General features: G+C 33.7%; 1 protein-coding gene and 1 long non-coding RNA gene across 2 annotated transcripts in view; one reads left to right on the top strand and one right to left on the bottom strand.

Annotated features, from left to right (window-relative positions):
- Positions 1-17,867, top strand: part of LOC126911674 (uncharacterized) — a 41,821-nt gene that overhangs the window by 2,296 nt on the left and 21,658 nt on the right. The gene's annotated exons all lie outside the window — the stretch shown is intronic.
- On the bottom strand, positions 107-16,567 carry LOC118268957 (orcokinin peptides). Its single transcript, XM_050700120.1, has 8 exons — positions 16,451-16,567; positions 10,504-10,591; positions 7,927-7,978; positions 6,337-6,837; positions 5,858-5,921; positions 4,219-4,320; positions 1,322-1,447; positions 107-794 (listed from the first exon to the last, which is right to left on the bottom strand). Exons 2-8 carry the CDS (start codon positions 10,576-10,578, stop codon positions 668-670), a joined length of 1,047 nt encoding a protein of 348 aa, XP_050556077.1. The 5' UTR covers positions 10,579-10,591; positions 16,451-16,567; the 3' UTR covers positions 107-667.

Here is a 17,867-nt window from a genome sequence, read left to right as displayed (position 1 = left end):
GTAAGCACTTTGTGTATCGCATAGATCTGCGCTTTCGACATATTACGGGTTAATAATACGTGAGTAAACCGTGATTTTTAGTTAATTAAGAATTAAAACAAATAAAAATATTCATAATCTTTTTATTATTTATTTCATAATAATTTATACTCAAATTCAACTTAAACTTTTACATACACAATGCAAGGTAAACATAAATATACAGGTACAATTTTTTAATGTTATTTTCTAAGGGTTTCTCGATAATACTGATATAATATTTAGATACGAATCTAAACCTCTCCCTCCTTACACATTAAAATTTTACTACAATTTATAATATCAGAGAAATGTACAATATCATAATATATTATAAGTCTAATAATTATCTAAACTAGATACTTTAGGAATGAGAAAGTACTAGATTCTATAAGATATTGATACACGTAGAGTGTTGAAGACCAAGTTAAAGAATCAACTTTAGACAAAAGTTTATACGTAACATCATTAAAACTTTAATTTAGAAAAAATAAAAACTTTAGTATCGAAGAAAGATAAAGAGAAAACCATTAGCGAAACACACGAAATGTTTTATTAGACAATCACAGAGTTCTGAGCGAGCTAAGACTGTTATGTGGAATTGTGGACATAATGCTTTGTATATAGGACGGTAGCTGGATTCTTTTGTTTACAGTAAATTGCGGGGAACGAGAGGATAGTCGTCTTGGGACCTCTTTGAACCGATGGGGAAGTGTGACAGGTCAATCTCGTCCATGGGGTAGTCAGGTCGGTACCTCTTCTTGTCGAAGCTTGAGCTGCAACACAAGGAATGCTTTAGCATATTCGAGTTCTAACGTATATTCATGAGTTCAAGTGATCGTTTGCATTGAATTGGATATTAGTTGTTGAATCAACTGTTGTTTTAGGATGCCCCGACGAGAAACTACTAGATACGCAATGGTGTAGAACTCCTACAGTGATATAGAGAGAGTGTATTCTAATCGTAGTATTTCCGCATTTATGTTTCCATTCATAATAGTTCGACGAATCAAGGAGTATTTAACATTACCATCATATATTTTACTCCTGAAAGGGTCGGTATATTGAAAGTAACACGCAATTTTTATTAATTATATTATGAGTTTTATATATGTAGTAAGAAGCAAGCTGGTGCTATATCTATTAAACTTAAATATACTTTGTTCGACTCCGAAATTCCCAAAACCTTTTGCTTACACGACAAACGAATCTATCCATGAAATATCTATTTATAAGTGTTGGGAATGTTTCACATCTAGTGTGTAGTTGTTCGAGTGCTAATCGGTCGCTGAACGCGGCTTACACAGGGGTATCAATGTCATTGGTTCCGTACAGATGGTAGAAGCGTTTGGTCGCGTAGGGGAACGGCATTGATGAACGGTCGATCTCGTCGAAGTTGCGTTTCTTCACGAACGTGTCCAGGCCGGATCTGGGGGAAATAGGTTTGTATTAGATAGTTGCTAATGTATAAAGAAGCAGTGTAAAGAATGTATTTGGCTATCGTTATGAGGTAAATTGTATGAGCGGTAGTTTCATCGAATATATGAATAGAACGATTGGTGTATCGATTTAACACTGATATTCGATCTATTATGTCAAAGTTTATTTCAGTATATTGATCTTTCTATTATTTTATTGTAACATTCGTGAGACATACTAAATTATTTGTTATGTTATCGGCTTGCTCACGTAACTGCTAACATATGTATGTAGATCAATGCTGCTCATGAATATGAGCCTCTAGCATGGCTTGAAACTGGTCAAGTTCCGCGTCAAACAGTCACGCGAGTAAGCCGATAACATAATAATATTCATCTTTATATTTACTCGATTTGACTAGCGTTTTGCGCATTGTTTAAAAGGGGCTAAAATAATCATCATCGAAGAAATACTGTAATTTATATTCCAGTTTGATAGACAAATAAACCTATGTATATTCAACAGGTCACATTGTAAATAAGTATTCTTATTTACGGGAAGAAAATAAACATTTGAGGTCCGCCGACGTCTTAAGGAACGGAAATACTGAGCTCCCTAATTACGTCCGATTGTTGGTGTAATTATACGAACCTTTTTGGTGAACTTGTCTAAAGATCTTATTTAACAAAATAATATCTATTTTAGATACGAAGCGTATTGTTCTTGTTCATAATTTTGAAATGAGTAGAAGTTATCAAAAATATAGTTGTTGCTTAAAATTCTATTACATCAATTATATTATCCACTTTTATATAATCTTTTAATGGTACATCACACATAACATCATAAAGCCACTGCTGACCAAAGGCCTCGTCTTACAAGGAGAAGGTTTGAGCGTTAATCACCACGTTTCCTTAATGCGGCTTGGGCTTTTATTGGTAAAATATACGAAACACCAATTTTCTTTGCATATAGTAGTAGGTAATAAGATATTTACGTATGAAAAGACAAGTAAAATTTTTGTACGTTTTGTATTAGATGGTAAATTTTTCACACGTGCCTTAAATAGTTTTTTGTTCCTATTTAATGGGTCGTAAAAATACTTGGGATTTAGGGACTTGGGGCTCACAAATTTTGACAATAGAAACATTTTAACCCTTGTTAAAGAATTTGTACGACTATTGAATTTATATAGGAAATCGTGTTTTTCGTTTTAACGTTTTTGTTTGAGTAAAAGAGGCTGTAAAATGATTTGTTGTTTCCTTTTAAAATAGTGTTTGGGGGGTTTGAACTCTAGAAATGTTTTGTTCGTAGGAGACGCGAATCATTATAATAGATTATTTATTCTATTTACCTTTTTACACTAGAATAAAAAGATAATTAAACTCTACATTATCATAACATAGCGCAGTAAACATTTTCTTGAAATAAGTTTTTAAACTGACATGGTCACTAACACTACAATTGGAACTTAAAATGGGATATTTACCATGTTTTTAAATTTTTATGAGTTTCCGATATTTCGGCACTGTTGCAAGCGCCATGATCACGGATAAACTGTTTATCCGTGATCATGGTGCGATCAAGTTCCAATTCTAGTATTTTCTTGAAAAATATGAATGAACTAGCTTCTGCCAGCGGTTTCTCTCGCATTCCCGTGGGATAAAAAGTCTATACGTCTATAAAGTTATGTAGCCTCGGGCATTAGGTACGTGTTTAAGTCTATATGAATTTAGAAATCAGTTACTGAATATAGTTTTGGTTGTAACTAACTGTCTTGGGAGTTGGGACTTGAATAACTTAGTAACTTCTCAGGATCTAAGTATTAGAATGGAAATAAGCAAAATATGTAAATGAAAATTACAAATTATAATATTTGGTTCCATTCTATGATATTTATAATTATTCTCCGTGGTGAGACTGTAATAAATTCTATATAATAAGAACTTATCAAATTTTTAAAGGAAAACAAACGTACTAAGAGGGTTTTTAAACATTATGTACAAGAACCTTAAACATATGAAAACGACAGGTCACCATTGATATATTCAGGATGAAAATGTCAAAGCAATTTCGACTGTATCGGTCAATAGAATTTCGCAAATTCTTGATACAAATCGTATACACTGAAGCGTGTTCCCTAGTGTTTTCACAAAAACATCCCAATATTGCTTTAGGACGTAAATTGATTACAACGTGTTTATGAAAGCTGTTATTTAAGTGGCTAAATAGGATGTGGAACATATTTTTGAAGGAGAACATTTTATTTTCCAAAAATATATTTTATAAAGTTTCTGAATAGAGCTTTGTATAATATTTAAAATTTTGAATTAAACGTTATTGTTATTTAAGTCCATACTACTGTGGGCTCTAAATTGCTTTTATGTAAAACACTGTTTCTCAGTATATATGATATAATTATGTATGTGATTTTTATGAGAAATAAAGATATTCTAAACCTAAACCTGAATGAAAAGTTGAGAATCAGAAATTACACATCTATTATAGTGATAGAGCTAAGTGGCGAACAATTGGGGAGGCCTATGTCCAGCAGTGGACTGCTATAGGCTGATGATGATGATGATGATGACATCTATTATAATCTAGGTATAAAATTGGGTCAGTTTATAAAATCAATAAATTCAGATATAGCCTGCAGTAGTTACGAACTTACGACAATATTTTATGGTCTTCGTGTCATCTTTCATACTATACAACGTTCCCGTTACAAGCTACAAAAGAGTAAAAAAGAAAAGGAAAAAAGAGGTGTAATACGCTTACCGGTCGATCTCGTCGAAATTACGCTTGGGGAGACCATCTCCGTAGTATCCCCTGAACTCGATCGGTGCAAGCGCCCAAGGCTCGCGTTTGCTTCCATATGGACTGTACAAAGTAATGTACGATTCATAATTATTAAGATTTTGGTCTAAAAGTAATGTTTTGTGAGAAAATATAAAAACGTGAGTGCGGTTACCGGAGGCCCAATTCCCCCCTTCCCAATCTTCCCCATCCCCGATTCCCGAACAACAACCCTTAAATTCCTAACTCCCAATAAACCGGCAACGCACTTGTAACGCCTCTGGTGTTTCAACTGTCCATGGGCGGCGGCGATTGCTTACCATCAGGTAATACGTCTGCTCGATTACCTGCTTGTTTCATAAAAAAAAGAGAAAATAAGTTGGTTCGGCATGTTAAATGATGTTGGTGAAGTTTGTGATATCCAAATGATAGAGAACTGTGATAGCAACTTTGGCACTAGACAACTAGAACCCAAGTTTATGTGAAAATATGAGTTTGAAAAGAGAGTGTTGGGTGATTTGTTGACGAATTCTATATGAGGCGGAAGGAACATAGTAGGTGTAGTTTTTAGAAGAAATAAAATTCACGGAGAAGAATAAAACATAATACATTTTATCTGAGTATTATTGAAAGACTGGATTAACCAGACATGTACCATGCCATATTTTGAAAGCTCACAATTATTGGATGACATTCAAGTTTCTCCAAGCTATTTTGTAACTTCGAAGAAAGTATGAATTCAGTCAATAAGAACTGATTTGCCGTGCACCCTATATACGTCAATGCAACACAGCAGGGTGTTTCACAGAATACCTCCGAGGAATAATCAAGTAATTGGCTATTGAATCAGATAATATTTTACTTTCAATGTGCGACATATAAGCTTTCTCGTAATTACATTTTCTTATTAACATGAAGGTACATAGATAAGTCGTGCAAGGGTCGAACCAATTAAATGATTAATTATGATATCTGTTACACATGAATTATGGTTCATTTCTTTTTGTTTTGTTCGGGTAATATAGTAAAACTGTCACATATTTTGTATTGTTGTTTAATAGTCTTACCGACGGTTTTCCACCAGAGATTGACTATGCTACGTTACTGTGGATGCGATCGTCTTGCACCAATTATATTCATTGGTACACATATTAGTACTGGTGGAAACGGATTCAGCTTAGCTATGTTTTTTTTTAGGAAAGATATGTCATGGATGACTTCCCTATTATCAATACATCGCATACTCGAGCTGTACATCTTCCTCGCACAGCTATATAGCTTAGTACCAGACACCGTCACATAGTTTACTTGCGACATAGCACATCTCTGGTGGAAAAGCACCCATAATAGACTAGGTAAAACATTATTTTGATATTGGACAAGCCATCAAATTCTATTATATTTGAGTTTTATAAGACAAGTTTAATAAGAGCATCAATATTTCAGTGTCACTGTGTTCTCTAGTGACCGATTAAATTACATTTTCTAAAGAAATTTTAGAATTAAAGTCAACATCAAATGGGAGAATTGTATTTCGTTTTCTATGAATTTTCTCTTGGAATTATTTGTAGATGAAAATGTTTTTGTAAGATGATATGATCACTTATTTAATTTTATTTACCTGGTGAAGTCGAATCGTCTGGAGAGGAGGTATGGCACATATCCAGGGTGGCGCACCTCTCGAACTTCTCTTACTAAGTTGCCGTCGTCCAAGGTACGAGTCTTGTGGCCTACATGCACGCATCCAACAATCAGTTACAAGAAGAAATGGACAATCCAAATGGTATTCAATACTTCAGCACTTAATCTTACCTGAGTCACAGTCTACGTGTCGATAAGCACAATTAATTGCAATATAATTCGAATCGTATTCAAGGATCATGGAATGTAGAAAGAAAATAAACATTTAGGCTGCAAAGTATTTATTTAAAAACATCAACACCGAATGTTAAACAATGACAAAATTTCAATAAATAAAATTTTCTTAGGGATATCACAATGTATACGTTGTATGAGAAAATATTACCAAGGGTAAAATGATCAGAGATATGGGATGAAATGTTTAAACGAAGTTGGAGCCTCCTATGGAGTCCAGTTCACGCACGAAGTTGCCGCCGCCGATGGAGTCGAGGTTCCTGACGAAGTTGCCTCCGCCCAAAGAGTCCAGGTTCTTCTTGACAAGGTTCGGCCCGCCGAGCTGGTCAAGGTTTTTCTTCACGAAGTTGCTGCCTCCGATGGAGTCGAGGTTCCTCACAAAATTCCCTCCCCCAATAGAGTCCAGGTTACGAACAAAGTTACCGCCTCCAAGAGAGTCGACAAATCTGGAGTACATCCTTTTCTCTCCTTCGGCTTCTCTACCCACGAGGGTCGAGCCACCGAGGCCATGGGTGTTCCTGCCGCCGTAGTGCAACTCCCTGCCCACCAGAGAACTGCCTCCGAGGTTCCCAAGGTTCCTGCCCAATAGGGAGCTTCCACCGAGACCGTTGGTGTTCCTTCCAAGCAGAGAGTTTCCACCGATGCCATTCAAGTTGCGGTCTTCGTACTTATTTTCGTAGTGGACCAGGAAGCGGAGGAAATCTTCGAGTTCCTTTTGTTTATAATCTGTAACAAATTCAAGCAATCTTAACTTGAAGCAGAGATGTCTTACTTTAGCTAAACATATATTGTTTGTGCATAACATAAATTAGTACTCACCATACATTGTGCAGAAACATATATGCACCGTGTATAAAAGCTTCGTGATTGAATCTTGTGCAAAGACGTACTGTGTGTGATTGGTGCAATATCCCATCACCTGAATGGTATTGGTGCACAAAAAGGGGTTTATTAACAAACTAAGTGCAATTTTCGACGTATTCGTGAGTGTTATTTTAAATACAGGGAAGTGCAAATAATTTTAGTGCTGTGTGAAACGCCTTTTGTCCGTCAGGGTCGTAAACCTTTGGTATCACATCAGACGTTGGACGTCACAGAACATTAAACTGTGCTGTGCTGGTAACACGGAGTGTAGTTTCTAAAACGTGGAATTGGTGCGCATTGATTGTGTGAATATTACTTAATACTTATACAAGAAATGTGCTTGTGTACAATCAACATGTGGATTATTATTCTTTTCTATCCAGCGTATGAACAAAAATTTGATGAAATACCTGATTATTTTTTAATTAATGATTGTTTGACTAGTATTCTGTAATAATATATCTAAACAACTTATTAGTTTAATAACTTTAACACTACTAAATAGGGGTACAAGTCAAAGTACATGTTATACAAACTACAAACACGCTAAACTTCAGTACGTAACACGCTTAGACCACACGTTATACGTGAACTACTTTGACCGCTCTAAGTCACCACACCTCAATGGTATGTAGCTACAGGTGACAGTATAAAATGACCTCACATTATTAATGCTTTTCCAACACTCAGAGCTCAGCTTATTTTGGACTCTGTCATCTACACGTTAAAGTGTTTAGTTACTGAATCAAAATAGTTACTATATTTAGTAGTAGTTTCAATTCAAACATAATCCAATATTGATTGTTTTTCTTTAAATTTCCCGCTGGATAGTTATATTACATACGTGCCAGGTAAGTATCATTCGTGTTGGCATACAGTGTGCAGACATGAATATTGAATAACTGTGGAAGTTTGTGATGTGTGCGGTGTGCGTGTAAGGAGTTGACTTACCGGCGGCATCGTAGCGCTCCGCGGAGTGGTCATTACCACTTACATCCTGCTCCTGTATAAAAAAAGCAATTTTAGACAAGATAGAAGCGTTAAAATGCCGTTGCTATGAATGTGACTTGCATGTTCTACAAAATTAAGAATTAAAAATTACGAACTCTTATTAAAAAAATTTTTCTATTCGCAAATTCATGACCTCAATAATAAAAGATAGTTTTGTTTTAAAAATTTTATCAAAACTAATTATACTTTCATTATAATATAAGGTTTGTTATTTTAGTCGCAGATTAGAATAGAGAATAGACAGTGTGCCTACGCTTTTCACGACGTTCTCATTAATCACGATTCTATTCAAAAATTAAATAACATGACTATTTTTCAAAATTTAATTATCTATTTTGGAGCGGCCATTTTGTTATTAGACTGAGTACAACATGGCGTCGTGTATTTATTTAACGCCATACTTAAAGTGAAGTGTGGACAGAAACAAGTTAGTTTAACTTATGTATGTATTGTTAAACATTATGTATTTTGGTAGCCAAACGAGTTAATTATGTTTGAAGACGGCTTAACCTTTAGTTTTATTTGTGGCCATATAAAACAGACGCTTCAGTAGAAATATCTAAAAGCTACGTAGAAAAAAAGGTAGTGTTCTGTAATGTAGAGCGACGAAGCAGCTAATAGGTAGTATACCTACTGCTGTTGTTGTAATTACTTGCTGTCCCGTAGGAATGGTATCAACGTCCTTATTATCATGTTGTTTACGTAGCTTGCATTTTATACATTAAAAAGTAAAGTCAACATTTTACCCCAGGTGTTCACTTTTAAACGTGTTTAATTTAATACAATTTTATTTTACAAAGATTATATGCTAGGTTTAAATTCGCCTAAAACTCATAGTTTGTCCACTACTATGTATAAACGAAAGGTCAAGTAAACGTCAACATTTGTATATTTATACAAGGCAACTAATACCTACAAACCAACCTAAACTCGTGTACCTAATGTCTTTGAAAAACAAAGTACCTAGGTACTTATGTTAGTTTAATTCATTATTTACAAGACACTGAAATGTAGTCTCGATATGGTTACATCGTTAAAACATAGTTTACGACAAAAGTCAATTCAAATCAGTAATGGTTGTTACCGTATTCAACTTGGTAAGAATAATTCATTGCTTTACTATTGATTCTAGATAAAGATAAATTTTATTCTAAGAAAACAAAATTAGGGTTGTACCTTCGCAAATCGATTCTAATGTTTCTATCTATATTTTTACTACAGGATCGATTACAAACCGATTAGTATCTAATTGGAGGCTTTAGTTATGATTATATTTTCTCGTTAGAGCCATCCAATCAGAATTTGTAGCCAATTAATATTCTGGCTGTGTTGGGGATACGCAGAATCGCGTGGAAACAAAATGGACGGCAGTTGGCAAAATCCGTTCAATTTTTGAGTGTACTTTTATAAAATTGTGTGCATTAAACGGGTCACTGGTCTGAATAACTGCCCTAAGTAGTGGCATTTAGTTCTTGATTGAGGGCTGCTTTTATCTTCAATTTAGAAAATAAAATAACCATCTAGAAGTGTAGCTGTTTATTTAAACCTTAGTACCTTGATACTAATGCATGTAATGCTTTAATATTTATAAGTTAATAGCGTGTAAGTATGTTAACATGTTCATGTTACTTAGTTAAGTTTCCGATACGAATAGCCACGTGAATAACTAATGTGAACACGTTATAACTTGTACTTAGTACATATTGAATGAACCTCTAAGGTATAGGAATGTAGTGTGTTGTTAAGACAATTAACTTACTTCTAATAAGGGAATTATTTTCAATGTTTTAAATTGAAAATGAATAAAATGTCTCTGTTAAATAGCTTCTATTTTAATATAAAAGTTTAATTCAGAGAGTGCAAGAAGATTATATAAAATAAAGTGGATTAAATACGAGTATTGAGGGTGGGAAGCGCTGGACGATTGGAAAGTATATGATTGTATACCTGTATACTATACGTATACATATATCGTTTATTGGTACACAATAATATGCTGTGCTCTGTGCTATATCTCACAATCGTGATTTTTGTCCACTCAAGAGATTGGAAGCGGTTGTCGATTTACTTTAAGAGCATTTTATTGATTTGAAATAATATTTATTTTCTTACTATTGCACCTTTTAAAAGAGCTATACATTGAGGAGTTAAAGCGAAACGTGTCAATTTCTAAACAATGTAGCTTATGGACATTAACTTAAAATTTTTATCTGCCGATACGAAAACTATAGATGCGTCGCAATGATTGTAGAATACATCGAATACATACATAAATGTAAGATACAAAATTGCTTGGTCATAATAATAATTGATTTAAAGCATTTGTTCGATACACTAAAAACTGCTGAAGAAAAACCCAACGACTTACATATACAAATGTATATATACTTATATATACATTTGTATAAGTATATATACTTACATATACTTACATATATAAATGCCAATAATATGTTATCCACCATGGCTTCCTTGGCATTTCTAATTTCAAGTCATAAATCCTGTAAGTTTCCTTACCTGATGGGGATCTGCACTGCAGCAGACCAGCAACGCGGCGACGGCCACAGCCAGCGCTCCGCCAGCACCACGCATCTTTTCACCTGATCTGCACCAAGGAGAAGACACCGTAAGTACACAAATATAAACACAAAAACCTTATCATCATAAGTTTTCGTTCGTATTTTTTGAGGGGAGAAAATCATCCAATGACGCCAGGGCGAGGCGAGAGGGAGTGTCAGACTCTTACTGACTAAAAGCCACCCCGTTCCTACTCCTGCTTGTCGAGCCGGAGCCCCGGTAAGCCCGCTAGGTAGTTCGCAGCTCTTCGTTCAATGCTGGAGATAGGAATTTCCAATGGTGCGTCTTAAGAAAACCTATATCTGTTTGTGGTTGCATACGAAGATCGGTGTGTTTTACGTGTTGATATAGAAGCTCATTTATCCTTTTGGTATATATGATGAAATAAACTTTAATTATTGATAACTATTGCGTTAGAAGTGAAAAATAATTGTTTGATTTTATAAATTGTTCTTTTTAAATGCCTTAAACTGTAACATTAAACTGAGAAAATCTGAATAACTTATTTTAAGATATCTAATGACTTTTACATACTATATTAATTACCTTTTATATACTCCTATAATAAACACCACAATTCACAACGCGATTTCCTAAAATATATAAATTTTATCACAAACTTAAAACACTGGGAGTTAAAAAATAATTTACGAATATCCAATTTCACTCCAATTATTTTATTCTACTCAGCCTACAGACATGTTCCCTGTACACAAAATTAATGACTGTTTGTATTTGTATTTATTTTGTAATTGCATTGTTATAATTTCGCATGGACCACTAATTGACTATTGGTTTATTATTTCAAAAAACTTCCTTAATAATACTCGTAGTGGGAATAACGCTAGATGGCTCACATTCAATTAAAACAATAAATGTATTTTCATTAATAAGTGACGTGTACCTAGTGACGTCACTAAAGTCGTAGTCGTTCATTCTCTAATATAAAAATAAGTCGGGTTTTCCTTCCTGATGCTATAACTCCAGAACGCACAAACCGATTTCCACGGTTTTGCATTCGTTGGAAAGGTCTCGGGCTCCGCGAGGTTTAAAGCAAAATTCAGGTAAAATTTCAAGAGAAAGGCAGGAAAACAAGGAAATTCATTTTTCACATACATCGCCATCTCTGATACTAGTAGATTCTGATAACATTTGTTACAGCCGTGGAATATTCCTTGCCACTGGAGGATAATTTCGATTCCATGGTGCATCATCGCTGGGCAGCTATTGGATGCAAGTGGTGAGTTGTTGTTCATAGTGGAGAACTAAGGGGAAAGCCCGTGTTTAGCAGTGGACGTCTTTCGTCTCACGAAGATTATAATTATTCTATTTTTTTTATGATTCAGACAGACTGACGGACAATGTAATTTGACGTTTCCAAAGTGCCTAATTCAGGATTTATTGAAATGAATACTGGTTTGACATTGAAACGATATTTTCACTATATTATATCGTCTTTTAACTTAATAACGGAGCTGACATAGTACCATTACCACTACCATTCTGCTGATCCCATAACTCGTATAAAATGCAATCATTTTAAAATTGCATTCTGTTATGACTTATACCATAATAAAGGCTAGCTTTGAATTCATTATGTTTCATTAGATTATATTCACGCAGTCCAGTTATTTTCTTGTTATTTTTATGTTCTTTTACACATTTCACAATTATTATATAATAATAATGAAGTGAGCGCTTAATTTTAATTACATACAGTTAATTAAAACAGCCAGCGGACGTTATAAGTATCAAGATTCAATTATAAAATGTTTTTTTTTGTCGGAGTATTTTCAGGAACGAGAGTGAGTATTTTAAATTAATTCGGTTTTTTAATTAGTTATAATTATCAAATTAATTTATTGTATGAAAGATGTTAACTAATAAGGTAATTTAAGTGTGTTTTATGACAGAAGATCGAAAATGTAAAATTAAAAAAGTAACGTGATTATAAAGACATCAACGCACTGATCGACTAAGATTCTATTTTCACACCTCTTTTTAGGTCTAATTGTCTTATTAGATAATAGACGCTATTGCGTTATAAATAAAGCTCATACCCTCGTTCATGAAGACTAATAATATTCTCCTGTTCTATTCATATACATCGCGATCGAAAGTCAATATGGCTGATTACCTACCACTTGACTTCATCGACAGTAATGTATACTTATAACTAAAGTGAATGCCGCTACGACATCAATATGTCAGGTATAATAAATGGGATAACTTAATAACACACCCTGTATCTTTCAAATAAAGTGTCTAAGCGTGCACCTATATTAGAATGTATTTAGGTAGATACCTAATATACATAGATATACTAAAACGGTTGCCTCATTGGTCGAGTGGCCGCAAGTTCGATTCCCGGGTCGGACAAAGTATTAGATACTAGGCTTTTTTCAGTTTTCCGAAAATATTTCAGTGGTGTCTGGAATCATGCCCAATATATAGATACTGGCTGTATCTATAGCAATAGGCTCAACTTCTATTACATGGGACTTATAACACAAATGGTGAAAAGTGGCATTACATACCGTAAAGTGCATCTCTGCCTAACCCTTCAAGGATAAAAAGGCGTGACATTGGTATTTACTAAAACGAATTACGAACGTACATATATACTGATACGAGTGTGTTTGTTGCGTTTATATATGGTAGGTATGGCTTTTTATGTTTAGAGATTATAAGAAGGTTGAACAGTGATATAATAAACCTTTTCCTTAGACTTTGCGGACGAAGCCGACGAACGAAGGTTATATATAAACAGGAAAAATAGATTGTTGATTGTTATTTGTTAGTATACTATATAACCACCGAAAAATTACTTGATTAATTTAAAAAAAATTAAGTCCTAGGTACTTTTTAGTTAGTAACATAGGCTACTTTTATCCTAATGTACCTTTTAAGATCGAAATTTACTTGAGACGTTTTATATATAATCTATTTTTACGTAAAAATTATGATAGAAATGTGGGTGTACATTGGCATTACATGCCATAATGTGCATCTCTGCCTACCCTTTCGGGGATTAAAGGCGTGACGTTATAAAAAATATATATAATATTATGTAAAAAATATATTTCTTCATAGATGAAGCCGCGGGCGATACTAGTATAGATATAGAGGTCGTGAGATAGATCAATCATGTCATTTATTCAATTCGTTGTTCCCTAGAACCGGGTTGTAAGGAGTTACACGTGCAAGTTATCAAAACGTTGCCGTTGATTGGCTTGAACCAATTTTTAATCCAAATATAGAAGTATGTTGGTAACACACAGGTCAGGACGATTTATTTTTAGATAAGTATCTTATTGAGATGAAGTACCGTAATAACGGGTAACACGTCATTGTATTTTTTTGGTAAAAAAGTATGAACAAATAATATTGTTAGGCTACGCTATTGATGACCAAATAGTATTATTTTATTTTATTACTACGATTGTCGTAGGATATTCACTGGTGGACTATGAGCCTTCTCAACTTAAGAGAGAGATGATTTCCAATCTTATCCGGAGCTACGGACTACCTAGCGGGTTTACCGGGGCTCCAGCTTAAAGCAGGAGTAGGAACTGGGTAGTTTTTAGTCAGTAAGAGTCCGACTCTCGCCTCGCTCGAGGCGGGAGAAGGAATTGAATGATCTTCCCCCAATTTTTATTTCCAATCTTGGTAGTTGGTTTGAAAATAGCTGTTTTAGAAATCGAAACTTACTTAACAGGCGAGATTCGTAGCAATTGGCGTTCCATAGTCTTTGCCTCCCCCCATGGGAGACAAGCGTGACGTTATGTATGTATGTTAAAAATTCAGTATTCTCAGAGACCGCTGCCTAGTTTGTGAAAAGCTGGCTCTTACTACACCCACGGGAAAAGTAATGATGGCGACGAAATAAATGTATTCCGTTCACACATAACTTTAATATTTGATTACTAAACTGTAGTTGCCCTAACCTAGGAATCTCTGTTTTATACGACCGGAATTTTAGATGCTTTTTTAAATAAAACCTTGCTCCACACTAGGATTATCTCCTATGTCGTAGGTGCGTTTACACCCAGACCCGAAACAACAATTTATGGACCACACAAAGAGTTGCTCTGTGTAAGAATCGAACTCGCTATACGTTGCAAGTCAGCCACCTAGCCACCGCGACAAACGCGCAGTCTTCTAGTTTTATACAAAATAAGTAAGCCTTTTGATGAAAGAGAATATTTTTTTTAAATTATAAAGAAATCGAGAGGTTAAAGGTAGCGGAAAGTGAGTCTAACACGACATGACTGTTGAAACCTTTTTATTATAATGACTAGTGAAAATTTTCTCGATTGTGGCCTAAGAACCTTTTTATATTAGAATAAAAAGGAAAAATAAGACAGAAATTAATAGTGAGTGCTAATGGTTTCTTATAATTAATTACCTATAGGTACTTATTGGAACGGTTATAAATAACATCTGTTATAAGTTTGACGGTGAAATAACTTGAAAAGATATTTTTATCTCATAAATATATAAAATTTCCATGTCACAATATTAGTTACCGTACTCCTCCGAAACGGCTTTACCGTTTTGTACCGAATTTTATATGCGTATTTAGCAGGTCTGAGAATCGGTTATCATCTATTTTTCATACGCCTAAAGAAGTGATAAGGATTATTTAGTCTTAAATCTTTTTGAAATAATTTATATGACAAAACAACGTTTGCCGGGTCAGCTAGTATTGTATAAAAGAGTATACTCATCAACTCTCATTATTATTAATTATTTTTAATTACATACGTGAACGCTAATCCTCTTCTTAAATGCCGCGGAGTTAAGTATCGTGAACGCGTGGTGAATACTACGTGCTTATTATTTTACCAAACTTAAATATTTTTTTTTAAATCTGATACAAAGATGACTCTTTTTTCGTGTTAATAAATAAATAAATAATTATTTTATCAACTTTATTTAATTTTATTTATTATAAATTCACAACTCTAAAAACATTTTTAAATTGCAATGCAATTCAACCAATAATCGATCAGCAAGCCACACAAGGCTTGCACTGACCACAAGAAGTAGAAATAAAATGGGAGTATAACCATCATCTACCGGATATGAGGTCCGTATTAAAACGGAAGTTTACTGAAACGACCTGAAAGATTGTCTGATATAGTCGTCAATAAAGAATTCAATTGTACGTTATATTAACTGTTGATATTGCCACACGATTATGTGTTTTATTCGCTGCGGGGGTATGCAGAGTTGTATAAATGAAACTTGCACTTTTCTTTAGTTACAGTACGGATCAAAACTTCATGTAATTATGAGTATTATAATATAAATTTATTAAATTCATTTTGAATAAAATATTGCAGTACTATTTCATCATTGTATATAATATTAAGGCACTTTTCGTTATATTTTTAAGTCGCGTAAAACGGGTAAAGTTAACTCACATGCAACGGGCGAAGTTATAAAAAAAGGAAAGAAAAAAAGCAAAGTTATAAAATTAGACCCCCATGAATGACACATAATTTCTGTGCATAGTGTTAAGTTTAGTTCATTTATTAAATGGAACTATCACTTTTTTATTTATAAAAATGATTTTCATTACAGATAATAAACGCTTTTAAGATTAATTCAAATATTGTGGCCAACTGTTTTTAGTCAGTTAGTAAAGTTAGCGATTACTATTCACAAAGTTATTTTTTTATGACGTTTTAAAATTTTACCCGAACAATGTTCAAAGAATTTATTATTATGACATATTATACAGCACGTTTAAATATTGCACAGATCAAATTAAATATTAGATAACTTCACTATTTTTTATGTCAAAGTCACTTTTCATTTCAAGTAAAAATAAAAATAATAAAATAAATAAAATTAAATATAATAAAATTATCGTACGAACCTGTGTTGACGTAGATGGGAAGAGGAGAGCTCGTGGTTGCCAGTGGTTGTGTTGCGTTGTGCCGCTGAAGCCTCCGTCCCGCTTTATATATCCAATACGTAGCTTTGGGCGGCTCGGGAGGGCGGGCGGGCGGCACTCCGCCTGCTTGCAATAACTGGCCACCTTTTTCCATGTTCTAAGTTCAAACATATGTTTTAGTTTTAATTTTAAAAATGTGTTCGTTAATTAATTATGGTGTTTGTTGGTGTAGTTTTTAGTTTTAGTATGATAATGTTTGCGGTTGTTTCGTGTGTTGCATTTTCTGTTATGTTTAGTATAGACTTGTAGGTGATTTAGAATTGAAATCGTAGTAATAGTTTTTTATTTAGGTTAATTTTATGTATTTTGTTACACGCTGTGTCGTCAGTTATAATGACTTTTCCTGCCACATGTCTACAAGAAAAAAATCCAATAGGAATATGTAGTACCTTTTTATATATTTTTATATATTTTTTGTAATCCTTGGTGTTATAAATTATAGTTTCTCTACTTACATTTTCTTACTTTATTTAAAAAATATATAGATCTATACAGATCAAGATGTACAAGATGTATGTCGACATCTTGTTTCATAGAAATTACTTAATAATCATTTAAATAAATACCGTATTAAAAAATTAGGTAGTCATCATTTAACGACACAAAAATACTTTTTCTTCTATCAAATAAAGTTGTACAGACATTTATGATTATTGATATTATAGACCACAAAAAATTAATTATAAACAACTTAAAGAAAAACTAAATATAAAGAAGAACTAAAATTAAGAATCATAAACTAGTTGAGTACCTATTAGTTTTATATAGAACCATTCAATTAAGAAGTTGTTAGGTAACTCTAACATATCGCTAACGTTAAATAGAAATCCCACAAAATTCAGTTTTCTCGGTACAAGTGGTTAACTAAACTAAAACTTTGTTATTTGACACTTTTATAAGTTTAACTATTTTGATGAACACCCACATTCGTTTCTCAAGCCAATTTTTGTTTCAAATAGAAATTTTCGAAGAACTAATATAATTAGACTTGACCTTATTAAGATGCCATTATGACCATGCCATGACCATTATTGCCACATTCAGAGACATTTAATGATTAAGTACTTAAACTATTCCTTAGTAACGATATCGTTCCGAAAACATTCACTCAGGACTGCGTTAAGTAACCTTTAAATGGCTCTGAGTACGGCCGTTTGTACTTATTTTACTGTACTAGTATTCATCCGCGGCATTGCTCTGTATAGTTCGACAGTACACTTAAATTCTAAGATGTGTAGCCGCTATAAGGATATCAGCACCTCTACCTACCCCTTCAGGGAGAAACAAGCTAATGCCATGTGATGTACATGCATAATTGTTTTCGTAGTATTTCGTATAA

Source organism: Spodoptera frugiperda, chromosome 2, assembly GCF_023101765.2.
Source record: "Spodoptera frugiperda isolate SF20-4 chromosome 2, AGI-APGP_CSIRO_Sfru_2.0, whole genome shotgun sequence".
Classification (NCBI taxonomy): domain Eukaryota; kingdom Metazoa; phylum Arthropoda; class Insecta; order Lepidoptera; family Noctuidae; genus Spodoptera; species Spodoptera frugiperda.
Note: the sequence above shows the minus strand (reverse complement) of the source record. Positions and strands in the feature narration are given on the sequence as shown.

Bases quoted from the DNA above. Each gene is read 5' to 3' on its own strand.
- LOC118268957 (XM_050700120.1), bottom strand. From the start codon at position 10,578: ATGCGTGGTGCTGGCGGAGCGCTGGCTGTGGCCGTCGCCGCGTTGCTG. The intron at 4,321-5,857 runs GTAAATAAAATT...TACTTTGTACAG, and splicing joins AGACGATTCGACTTCACCAG to TCCATATGGAAGCAAACGCG. The intron at 795-1,321 runs GTAAGCCGCGTT...CTTGTGTTGCAG, and splicing joins AATGACATTGATACCCCTGT to CTCAAGCTTCGACAAGAAGA.